Genomic DNA, 12,962 nt, shown 5'->3' with positions numbered 1-12,962 from the left:
TTTTGTGAGCATACTGACTCTTAAGACCGAACGTTCACAATTACAAAGGAAAAATATTTTTGGCAGCTTAAGGGTGGCTGTACCATGCCTTGAGCAGCTTTGGATAGATTCTGTGCAGAAATCCATGAATACAAATCAATGCAATATATTATTTTAAAGTATTATAGCCCAGTGTCGTGTATTGATTGATACATATGCATTAATCTCAATTATAGCCACACAAAAGGTCCATATATTATTCATATGTTGCTTGTCAAGCTTAAAATATGGTTGGGAGTAAAAAACATATATTACCCTTAATTGTCTTGATATTCCGCTAAAACAAAAGTCAGCCTCACTAGGAGATTTGTATCTATTTATCTTTATAAAAATCCCCCACCTTTTTTACCTTTTCCCATGTTTTCCATGTCCTTTTTCAGAGAATGGGGTGCGCTGGTTTCCTGGATTGGGTCACCTGGATGAAAAGAGAATTATTACTATAGAGGAATTATTTTCACCTCTATAACTGTCTGGTTTGGCACAGCAGCCAAACAGGACATTCACAGACTTCAGAGGAGAGTCAGGACTGCAGAAAAAAACAGCTGCAAACAGCCTGCCTTCCACTGAGGATCTGTACACTGCAATGAACCAGAAAAAGGGCTGAGAAAATATCTACAGACCCCTCATGTCTTGGACATAAACTGTTTCAATTTCTCCCCTCAGGATGCTGCTATATAGAGTATTGCATACCAAAACAATTAGACCCAAAGATTTTTTTTTTCCCGCATGCCATTGCCCTGCTAAACATCTAAATCCCTTTGCACTGTCTTAGGCCCAAAGGCAGTAGGCTGTATTATTATTATCCTTCCCATCTTCTCATCTTTCTTACTACCATCTCCTATTGGTATGATTTATCACTTGTTGTATTTTATGATTAATGATTGTAGCTATGATCTTTGATATATCACTTTATTGTTTGTACATGTATGTACAGTGAGAGCTTGTGCACCAGAGACAAATTCCTTGTGTGTCCAATCACTCTTGGCCAATAAAGAATTCTATTCTATTCTATTCTATTCTATTCTATTCTATTCTATTCTATTCTATTCTATTCTATTCTATTCTATTCTCTCTTCTCTTCTCTTCTCTTCTCTTCTCTTCTCTTCTCTTCTCTTCTCTTCTATTCCATTCCATTCCATTCCATCCCATCCCATCCCATCCCATCCCATCCCATCTATTCTGTTCTTATTTATTTGCACCATGCATCAGGCTACATTTGATCCGGTAAAATGTTCATAGTAGTCTTTGGGAAGGGTTCAAAATAATTAAGACAGTGGCTAAATTTTGATCACACAATTGTGACCACCGGCTTAAATCGTCTGATCTTTTTCTCCCAATATATCATATTGCATTCTTGTGAAATAGCAAAACATGTTCAGAAATGCTGGTTCTGTTTAATCCAACTCTGTATAACTCCAGAGAGCAACATGCAAATCATGCATATATATATATATACATATATATATTGCAGACTCCATCTTAAGTGGCAAAGATCTCTACAGGGGGAATTTCAAAATGGCCACGGAGGCAGCCAGGATAGGTAAAAGATTTACACCATTCAAAGAGAAACCAAAACATTCTTAGGTGAAATTTCAGGAAAAAAAACCAACAAGAAATATAACAATTTAATAAGATCTATGCTTGTAGTAGCAAAAATAAATTTTGGTCAATATTGGAAGAAAGATTCAGTTAATATTCTACTGGGAACCTATACTTGAAGAACAGACAACAATGTAAAAACTAACAGTATAAATACACAATAGAAATTTTAATTGAAAATGTAAGCAAGGATGGTTATTCTTCATACAATAACATCACACAGCAGGGCAAATACAATTCCAAGCAAAGTTCTAGTGGTTAGGCTTAAATGTCTAAAATAGGGCACATTAGTGGTTGTGCAAATTATTAGAAACCGAATAATTCCTTTTCTTTTCTTTTTTTTCCCTTTGCAGCTATTTTGGGTATTTTAATTTTTGCTAAATATAATTTGCTTATCTATTTTTCCCATTTTATTAAGAGATGATAGATAGATAGATAGATAGATAGATAGATAGATAGATAGATAGATAGATAGATAGATGATTGATAGATAGGTAGACAGACAGAGAGACAGATACCTGTCCGTCTTATCTATTTCTCTTTATCATCTATCAATATCTGTCTATCTATCCCTACCTATTAACTATCATCTCTCTTCTATCTGTCTGTCTGTTTGTCTGTCTATTATGGAATAGAGACTTAATTCTAAACAAGACTGAAACCTAGTTTGAGATAATCTGCAGTAGTTTCTTCTTTCTAATGTTATAATATTGGATATGTGGAAGATAGTCCTTAACTAGTTTTTAAGTGACTTGTGGCCAATTTCACATCTTTTTGCCATGGTTCTTAAGCAAATCCTGCAGTTATTAAGTGAATAATGTGGTCATTAAGCGTATCTGGCTTCCCCCATTGACTTTGCTGGTTGGATGTTGGCTGGGAAGGCCAGAAATTGAAACCATTTTACCCTGGTTTTCTGTAACCAAATTTTGAGGGATGCTGGGATGTTCATAAGCATGAGGACTGATTCTAAGTGTTTTTTTCAGTGCTGTTGTAACTTTGAACAATCACTAAATGAATGGTTGTAAGCCAAGGACTTCTGGCAGATGTAAGCAGACAGTTCAGTACCATTAAGACTAGAGTTTTTTATTAATTAAATTGGTGGATTAATCCATTAGAGTCTGAATAACTGGTGAAGGCCAATGTTAGTTACTGTTGCTGTCAGTCATAAACATATTTTGGCTCATCAACAGAAGCTATCTCTAATGAGTTACTATTATAAATGAAAGGAAATGATCAACAATTACTCTATATTGCTCTGTTTTTTTTAATAACGGATGCCTTCTTTGTTTATTAAATTCTAAAATTATCTTACGTTTCCATCACTTCATGGTATGAGATGGCATTCCTCTTGAAGTTCAGTAATATATATTTAAATATAATTGATGGAGTAATTAAAAGGAAGATGCTTAATCAACTGGAAGTTGTTAATGGGTTGGTGGCTCATATTTCAATGAATATGAAAGATATGAAATTTCCTTCCTGTCTCCCAAAGCCTCAATTAACATCTTCCTTCTTTCAGGTGGAAAAGATTCACAAGGGGTTAGAAGAACCTCACGTCAAAGGATAACCGTGGAGAAAAATACAACTGTCTAATTTTTGAAGCGGCACGGAACTGTCTATCACACCAAACAATAATTGGTCCAAGGTACATTCTCCAAAAATTTCCCTTTGGTTGAATGTAAAAGTACTCCTGGACATACAAGCATTTGTTCAGGGACCGTTCAAAAGTATAATGGCACTGAAAAAAAGTGTCTTTCAACCATTTTTCATACTTATGACCATTGCAGCATCTCCATGGTCATGTGATCAAATTCCAGGCGCTTGGCAAGGGGCTAATATATATGACAGTTGCAATGTCCTGGGGTCATGTGATCACCTTTTGTGACCTTTGAGAAGTCAATGGGGAAGCCAGATTCACTTAACAACCGTGGTACTGTCTTGAAAATGCAATGATTCACTTAACAACTGTGCCAAGAAAGGTTGTAAAATGGGGCAAAACTCACTTATCAATTGTCTTGCATAGCAACTGAAATTTTGGGCTCATTTGTGGTCTTAAGTCAAGGACTTATGCCTGTATTGTAGTCTAATAGCAAAACATTGTTGTTGTGGCTGCTACTAGATGTTCTCAGCCAGGTCCTACCAGCCCAGGGACCAGTGTTTTTTCAACCTTGTCAACTTTAAGACTGGTGGATTTCAGTTCCCAGAATTCCTCAGGCAGCCATGGAGTTGAAGTCCACCTGTCTAAAAGTTAAGCAACACTTTGTGGGGTTGATTCTCCAATTCCCAGTTATCTTTTGGTGATGATAGCTAGGAATTCTGGGATCCGCAGTCCCAAGAAATCCAGTGCTTGATCCTAGGAATAGAAAAACCATTTGAATGGAGAAAAGAGGTAGGGAACATAACAAAGAAATAAATTTACTCCGTGTTATTTAAGATACGTAGAAGGAGAGCCATATCTATAGTGTTTACTATAATTTTGCAAAGGGCTGAACAATTCAGTGTCCCTTCCTAAGTCATAAAGTACATACTATCTGTTTTCCACTGGCTTTAATTAATGTGGAGTCTCTTGTCACGTGAGCTCATTAGATACATAAAGCAATATTTAAGATGCTACCAAATCAGATTTATTGGTCACACAATTCCTAATGTTGCATACTCGAGGTTTCTTCAGTCTTAGAGTCTCTGTCAGATTTCCAACATGACTAAAAACTAGGAATCCAATAAGGATTTAAGATCTGAACCGCAAAAAGATACACAACCACTAGAGGGCAGCAAATAATTACAGTAAGGCTCTCGCGTATCTGGGCTGCCATCTAGCAGCCATAAGGTATTTGTAGCCCAAACGGGATATCTCTGTAGTGAGAGCATTCAGGTGATACAGGTAATTGAGTCCAACATTTCTATTGCTAAACAAGACAGTTGTTAAGTGAGTTTTGCTCCATTTTACAACCTTTCTTGCCACAATAGTTAAGTGAATCACTGCAGTTGTTAAGTTAGCAACATGGTTGTTAAGTGAATCTGGCTTCCCCATTGAATATGCTTGTCAGAAAGTCTCAAAAGGTGATCACGTGACCCCCCCAGGGACAAAGCAACGGTCATAAATATGAGTCAGTTGCCAAGCATCTGAATTTTGATCACACGGCCATGGGGAAGTTGCAATGGTTGTAAGTGTGACTGCTTTTTCATCGTTGTTGTAGCTTCGAATTGTCATTAAATGAATAGTCGAGGTCTACTATATGTCTCCTTCTACATTGCCTTTGAACATTGCTGTTATTACTTATAATTATTTAGTAAATTTATATGCTGTCCATCTCACAGTTTTTGGCAACTCTGGGCAGCTCAATCCTATGGCGCTTTGGTTTTGCAACTCACAGTAGATTCTGCCTTATAAGAGTTCATCATGTCATAATAAATGCAGTAGTTGTTCATGTGCTACCGGACTATTTACAAGTTAACATTACTTGTCCTGTTGAGTTGGAGAACAGGAATGAGATAACAGGCAGAACATGCATTCAATCTCCCCAAAGCAAATGACTATCTCAGTCTATGCCGGCTGCACAAAATATGATTTGGGATATCTGTGGAGATTCTCAGTCATCCAGGTCATAGTTTTTTTCATCTTCAAAAGGCAACTGGACTATTATTTTTTTCCTTTGAGGAAAAAGAGGAAAGTGTTTCGCAGATAAACTGATGAAGCTTCTTGGATAAGAAGTGAAACATTTTCTTCTTCCACCTCAAGGGAAAAATCGCACAGAAGAAAAAAAAGCATCTTTGAAATAAAATGGGATGATGATTTGACAAACAGAAAAAGAGAAAACAGAAAATATGTTATGACTCCATAAGCTTTTGAAAGCATCAGTTGTGTCTCTTGCAGTAGTGCCTGGTCCTTAAAAGCTTACTACCACCTAAGTAGAATTAAAGATTTTGCAAACTCTCGGATATATTTCTGTATGACTCGATGTAACCGATCTCAAATAAATAGGGCAGACAGATGGATGATAAATATCCAGAACGGCGTTTCTAATTTCAACAAAGGAGAATATTCACAGCCCAGAGTTGAACTATGGGGATCCTTGGTGCTCTCTGAGCTTGGTTTTTCTCTTGCACATGTTTCGTTACTCAAACTAGGTAAAGTCATCAGTGTTCACCTAATTTGGCAAATGAAATGTCTGCAAGAAAACAACCAGCTCAGAGAGCACCAATTTTTATTTTTATTCAGTCTTTAGCTTATCATAACATGGCACATAAGAAATCAAGCAACACCTCCAATCACCTTAATAATTCCCTCCATAATATTCTGAAACTTAATATTTTTGTATTTGTGTGTAATAGTTTTGATACATAATATTTCTGCATCTTATGATTTATGATTTATGACTTTGTTACTTTTATGTACACTGAGAGCTTTTTGTACCAGAGACAAAATACTTTGGCTAATAAACAATATTCTATTCTATTCCATTCCACCTTACCCCATTCTAAGGTTGATTTCTCTTCTGACAATCCTTTCACTTTATTTAAAAGTCTATTGTTTCCTCTTTCCCTTTCTTCTTTCAGACTTTTTTTAAAAAATTTAAAAAAATCAGGAGAAATCTTTCCTATGATGCACTCCTTGACCAGCCAAACCCTGGTTTCTACAGGCTGCTTTGTTTGGTGTTTTTAATTCCGAGTTTGCAAAGGTTTCCCTCCTGCTTTTATGCCCAAGATTTGAGACCCAATTTTTGCAACTGCTTTCCATTATATCCCATTTCTCTCCCCCTCCTCTCTCCCCCCCTCCCTCCCTCTCTCTCCCCTCCCTCCCTCCCTCCCTCCCTCCCTCTCTCTCTCTCTCTCTGCTTGCTTTCTCTGTCTCATTTGACAGGCAAATTTGCAGACGTAGCCCGAGGATAACAACCTCGTTTGACAGTCAATTAAGCGTGAATAGTCAAAGCCGAGACAGTTTGCATTACATAAATGGAAAATTACATTCGCTCCCTCCCCCGGTTTCGTCTTTTCTGTCTCCCCTGAAACAAAACCTCTTTCCTTACAAACCTCCCTGGCAATACCCAACTTAGTATCAAAACTTCTAATCACGTTTTCCCCCCTTTCTTCTCTCCCTCCTTCCCCTCCTCAAAACCCTTAGAGACATTTAGCAATCAGTAAAAGGTGGTTCCATTTAATTTGTATAATGTAATTTTTGTCAATGTATTATACATTTTGTGTAGAGATCATTATCACGGAGATAATATAAATGTTGCCTTAGATCTCATAAAACACCTTTAATGTCTCTCTGACAGATATTAAAAGCAATAAGCTGTGATCCTTTTTAATGGAAGGTTTCAAAGAGAACATTTCAATTATTGTCATTTTATGCCGTTTCCAGCCCCCCCCCCCTTCCCAGCCTGCTCCATTGTGTAACCTGATATATTTCTGAAATTTCTTGCTAAAATATGACCCGCAATTAATATTCTTATTGCTATTAACACAGTGCCACCCCAGCTTATTTGTATTCTCCCCTTAGTTATTCCATCTATTAAGGGTTGTTCTATTTTTATTTTGTGGGGAGGGGACAAAAACAAGCCCTACGAAATATTCAGTCGTTTGATTAAGAATTTTCAAGAGGAGCTTCTGTGCATGCCAAGTAGGGAAGAGACACCGTGGAAATCAGTAGGCTTACTTTGAAGTAAACACGTGTTCTGGGTTTGATTCCTGCTCCTTTCGACACCCACCTGCTATATTTCTCCAAAAGTCCCCTGGATGTTCAGCGTCTGTGATGAAAAAACTGTGTTCCTTGTTCTTATCTAAGCACAAAGAAAAGGAGGAAGAAAAAGTAAATGCAGGCAGTCCTTGACTTAGAACAGTTCACTTAGCGACCATTCAAAGTTACGACGACACTGAAAAAAGTGACTTATGACCATTTTTCACATTTACGACCGTGACAGCATCCCCAGGGTCACGTGATTTACATTTGGATGCTTGGCAACTGACCCAGTTTTATGACGGTTGCGGTGTCCCGGGGTCACATTAATCCCCTTTGGCCAAAATTTTTGACAAGCCAAGTCCGTGGGGAAGCCAGGTTTATTTAACAACCGTGTTGCTAATTTAACAATTGCAGTGATTCACTTAACAACCACGGCATGAAAAGTTGTAACATGGGGGCAAAACTCACTTAACCAATTTCTCACTGAGCATCATAAATTCTGGGCTCAGTCGTAGTTGTAACTTGAGGATTACTTGTATTGGCCAAAACAGAGAAATCTCCTTAACATTTCTGTTGAAACTGAAAGAAGAGATACTCAGAATGAGAGAGGTGTTATACAGGTAGTCCTTGACTTACAACGGTTCACATGTTTTTATTTATTCATTTATTTATTGAATGTATATTGCCGCCTATTCACCCACGGTGACTTGAGGCGGCTTAGAGAATGTAAAACCATATTTAAAATAAAAAAACAATAAAAACTAATAAAAATAATCAAATGAGTAAAGTAAAATAGAACAAAATCTGGAAAAAAATAAATAAATAAAATAGTGACCATCAGAAGTTACAGTAGCACTGAAAACAGTGACTTATGACTGCTTTTCACACTTACGACCATTGCAGCATCACGTGAACAAAAACTCAGGTGCTTGGCAACTGGCATGTACTTATGAGGGTTGCAGTGTCCCAGGGTCATGCGATTCCCTTTTGCAACTTTCTGACAAGCAAAGTCAACAGGGAAACCAGATTCATCTAACAGCCGTGTTGGTAACTTGACCCCTGCCGTGACAAAAGTCACTTAAAAACTGTCTGGCTTAGCCACAGAAATTTTGGGCTCAATTGTGGTTGTAAGTCGAAAACTACCTGCGTTTCATTGCTGATGTCTTATCCTTCACATACTAATTATGTTCATACGACACCCTTACTCAGATCAGTTAGAAATCTAGAGGTTATATTGGCACAGCCAGGGTGAACAGGTTTGTCCAGGGAAGTTAAGATGGCGGCTGCGATGGTACAATGAAAGCACTGCTACAATCGTCATCCTGCCCCTGGAAGTTGTGAGTGGTGCTCCGTTAGTGGAGGAGCACCCACCTCAAGAAGAAATTGGACAACCGTCTGACCAGAACGGTACAGTGTCTCCTGTTTGATCAGGGATTTGAACCAGTGGTGGGATGCTGCCGGTTTGACAACCGGTTTGGTGAGAGCGTGCTTCGCGTGCTCGCTCACCTAAGGTGCTTGTGCGCAGCGCTGAAAATGGGGCATTTAGAAGCTCGGCTGCTTCCTTTCCAAGTCAGCAAAGGTAAGCAGAACAGCAAGAGAGGAGGAATCAGCTGTGCCTCGTGATTGAGATGAGCGGGCGGGATGGGCCAGCTGACCATCAGAACAACCGGTTCGTATGAACCAGTCTGAACCGGTAGCATCCCACCACTGGTTTGAACAAGAATATCTCCAAGGTTCCTTTCCATCCTTGCTTTTTCTGCATTTTGTATCTTGACTTTATTTGACCACGCCTTGTGGATAACCCTGCTAAGTGTGGCCAGGGTTAAGCTTGGTTAATCTTGTAAACCTACGCTATGCAGGTAGTCCTCGACTTACAACGGTTCCTTTAGCAAACGTTCCAAGTTGCGGCACTGGAAAAAAGTGACTTATGTCCCTTTCTCCAAACTTACAGCCCTCACAGCATCCCCGTGGCCATGGGATCAAAATTCAGATGCTTCACCACTGGTTCATTTTTATGACGGTCGCAATGTCCCGGCATCACGTGATCGCCTTTGGTGATCTTTGGACAAGCAAAGTCAAGGGGTAAGCCGGATTCACTTAACAACCATGTGACTAACTTTAAGAAATGCATTGATTCACTTAACAACTGTGGCAAGAAAAGTCGTAAAATGGGGCAAAAATCTCTTAACAAATATCTCACCTAGTAACATAAATTTTGGGCTCAATTGTGTTCGTAACTCGAGGACTACCTGTGTACGACTGACTTACAATGCACCACAAATGAAGGTCATTTGGTCAGTGAGTGGCTCATATCGCACGAACCCAGAAAATGGGTTAATTCAGTGATCTGGTTAGGCATCTTGTATAGGCAACTATTATGATGCTGAATTTCTCCTCCTCCTCCTTCTCATTTTCTCATTAAATATAAATTAGATCAGGACAGAACAGCTCTATTTATCTATAAAAGAGATAAAGAGAGAAGCTAGCTATCAATAAAAAAGAGATGGAAAGCTGTACCTAGCTGTAAAAAATAAATGTTAAAAGATGGATACAGATGGAGAAATAGGTCTCTTCTCTTAACATCCTTCATCCCCATCCCATATACATACACCTATACACAAACACACACAAACACATGTTGTTTAAGGTTCAGAATCTTGACACTAAAACTTTTCAGGAACTACGCAGCAGGACCAAAACAGTTTGGGGGTCTATTTTAGGAGATGCAAGTCCATTTTGCTCCCTCCTGACTGCACCCCAGGGATGGAAACACAACAGGAATCCATTGCATTGCCTTGCCTGAGAAATTATCTTCCTTGGAAGAAGAGAGGCTGACGGGATGGGCTTCCTTGCTTTTCGGAATCTGCCAACATGGAAAGAAATAAACAACAAGCAAAAATTAGATGGAAGGAAGGAAGGAAGGAAGAAAACAGTCTCCCACCCCCAATTATTAGTGATTAGAGAACATTAGTGCTGTTTCTCTCTCTCTCTCCCTCTCCCTCCCTCCCTCTCTCTCTCTCTCTCACACACACACACTCCCCCTCTCAGTCTCACACACTATGTATGTGTGAGAGAGGGGGGAGGGAGAGAATTACACACCCAGGGTAAATCTCATATCAAGATTTGTGGTAGCTTTCATTGGGAGATAGGGTCATTTCTTGAGTACCCAACTAGTACTCAACTTGTAACCTAACATACAAATCAAAAACTATGAAAGGTGACAATGGGTTGGATCCTGATTGTGGGTTTGAGCAATCTCACTAATGTCAATGGGAACCTTGTTTTGAACTGAAAAAGATCCACTTCCAAGATCTTTTTTTTCCTCCCAATGTACTAGGATTTATGTTGTAACGGGGTGTGAGAATGACCTTGGGAAACAGAAGGAAGGGAAGGTACAGCGATAATCAGATAAGAGAAGACACAGCTGACAACTGCGTAATGGGCAGAGGAAGAGATTCAGAAAGGATTCTGAAGTTGTCAGTCTGCAATGGAAATGATAGGAGATTTGTACTTTCAGCCTTACAAGATTATGTTAATCCTTACAACAGAATTAGTTCACCTGGCATGTTTCTACCTGGTGGTTCTTAAGGTGTTGTCCACCAACTTCCAGATTACCACCAGATGGCAGCAAAGAGATGGCCATTGTTTGCCTTTGCTGGCATCAAGAGGTTGTGTGGATGTCTGCAGGCCAAGTCTGATAAGCTGACATAACTATTGGTTCCGCTGAATGCAGAGATGCTGAGAGCTGTCCTTCAAAAGAGGTGAAGGTCATTGCATTTTAGAAGAGTAACCATAGTAGGAAAAATCTGAGGTTCTTTAGAGATCGCTCGAGTCCCTCTTCTGCTGTGGCCAGAGTTGATGGAGGGGTATGACCTCCAAGTGGAGAAAGTTGCAAATTCTCTTGGATTTGAGGGTCCTGGTTAATCAACCTAGGCTGTATTGCCAAGGGTTTCTTTGTAGGATTTGGGCACCAGATTTTGGGAGATGAATTGCAGTAGAGTTTATATGTCAAACTTATGTTTTCATGATATCAGTGCACATACAGGTAATTTTTCTATCAACTGTATAGAAATAGCCTTTCTTTCTTTCTTTCTTTCTTTCTTTCTTTCTTTCTTTCTTTCTTTCTTTCTTTCTTTCTTTCTTTCTTTCTTTCTTTCTTTCTTCCATTACAGCTAGTCTTTGTTTAGTGACCATAGTGGTGACTGGCAACTCAGTTATTAAGCAAAGCAGTCACTAAGTGAAACCACCACTGTGCCTCTGATCTTCCTTTGGCTTTCCTTTGCTTTACAGACCTGTGAAAGCCATAAAGGTAAGAATTGGTTGTGAAGTTACTTTTTCATCACCAGCGTAACTGCAAACAGTCACTAAGCAAGGACTATATTCTTTTTCAACTTCTCCATCTAGTTTTCCTTCCTGAATTGCCCTGATCTCCTATGTAACTCTAATCTGTATCTCATATACTTAGCTTTTTTGAAATCAGTCAGTCTAGATGTTGACACCTTCTGTCAATTATAAAGTTATTTTGGGCAATCGAGAGGTAGACAGTTGGCTCCAGACGTAACTAAAGGAGACCCACCAAAATCAATGGTATTTAAGGCTCTATTTTAAAAAATGGCTTAGATCCAGTATTGGCGATGTGATGGTTACCAGGCATTAAATATTGTTGCAAAACATCCCCTGCCTCATCCAGAACTCCCTTGGTGCCTATCAGATTCTAGTCCACATAACTTGTTCCCCTAAGCCAGGGATATCCAACCGTGGCAACTTCAAGACTTGTGGACTTCAACTCCCAGAATTCCCCAGCCAGCATGTCTGGCTGAGGAATTCTGGGAGTCGAAGTCCACAGATTTTATTTATTTATTTATTAGAATTTATCAAACAAAAATGAGAACAAGAGTAAAAGAATAAAAACACAACGACAGGGACGATAGGCACGTTAGTGACTTATGCACACCTCCTCTACTAACCACTTATATATGATGTAAGGTCCACGGAAGTCAATTTGTGACTGAAACTGAAAATTTGTAGCTGAAACAACTGAATCAGGCAGAGCATTTCAGACTTTGACAACTGTATATCTTAAAGTTGACAAGCATTGACACTTCAACCCTAGGTGTTCTCTGACCAAGGCTTCCTGAGACACCAACAAACACACATAAAATCCAAAACCCTTTTATTTTAGTTCAATGGCTATGAATTATCATCATTCACAGCCCGGAATGAGTCTCAACTAGTTATAATTAGTCCCAGGAATGTCTGCCAAGGTTCTTCGGGAGACGTCTGATAAGAACGCACCTTTATCTGACTTGAAGTGTTGCCAACGACTAAAGTCCCAATTTAGTCTTTCAAAACCAAACAGAGAGCAAATTCACCATGGAGCTTTCAGAGTCCAAACCCATCAGAGCGAATGATGACATTGCTTCCTGCAAAGGCTCATCTCCCTTTGCTCCTCCTTTATGTCTTATGGGAGGGCCAATCACCTCCAAGCCTTACTCCCAAGTTGCCCCTTTTGTCTTAACTGTTCTTGCTTTCTGGCAGGTCTGCGCATACACACACACTGGGAACAGCCTCCGCTTGTTCCTCAGCCTCGCTCTGCCAGAATCTTGGGGCTCTGGAGTCAGCATATAACTACCAGATGGTCCTG

The 12,962-nt window shown here is 39.3% G+C and overlaps 1 protein-coding gene across 2 annotated transcripts in view; it reads right to left on the bottom strand.

The window, feature by feature from the left end:
• SKOR2 (SKI family transcriptional corepressor 2) overlaps positions 1-12,962 on the bottom strand; it is a 50,332-nt gene that overhangs the window by 14,374 nt on the left and 22,996 nt on the right. For both annotated transcript variants that reach the window (XM_087927508.1, XM_087927509.1), the window contains exons 3-5: positions 10,118-10,181; positions 7,347-7,418; positions 389-454 (exon numbers count right to left, since the gene is read on the bottom strand). In XM_087927508.1, the coding sequence (XP_087783634.1) occupies positions 389-454; positions 7,347-7,418; positions 10,118-10,181 (202 nt within the window). The remainder of the gene's footprint in view (positions 1-388; positions 455-7,346; positions 7,419-10,117; positions 10,182-12,962) is intronic.

Source organism: Pseudonaja textilis, chromosome 2 (genome assembly GCF_049901715.1).
Source record: "Pseudonaja textilis isolate UNSWEBS1 chromosome 2, rPseTex1.2, whole genome shotgun sequence".
In the NCBI taxonomy this organism is placed as follows: domain Eukaryota; kingdom Metazoa; phylum Chordata; class Lepidosauria; order Squamata; family Elapidae; genus Pseudonaja; species Pseudonaja textilis.
This window is presented reverse-complemented; position numbering and strand designations above follow the sequence as displayed.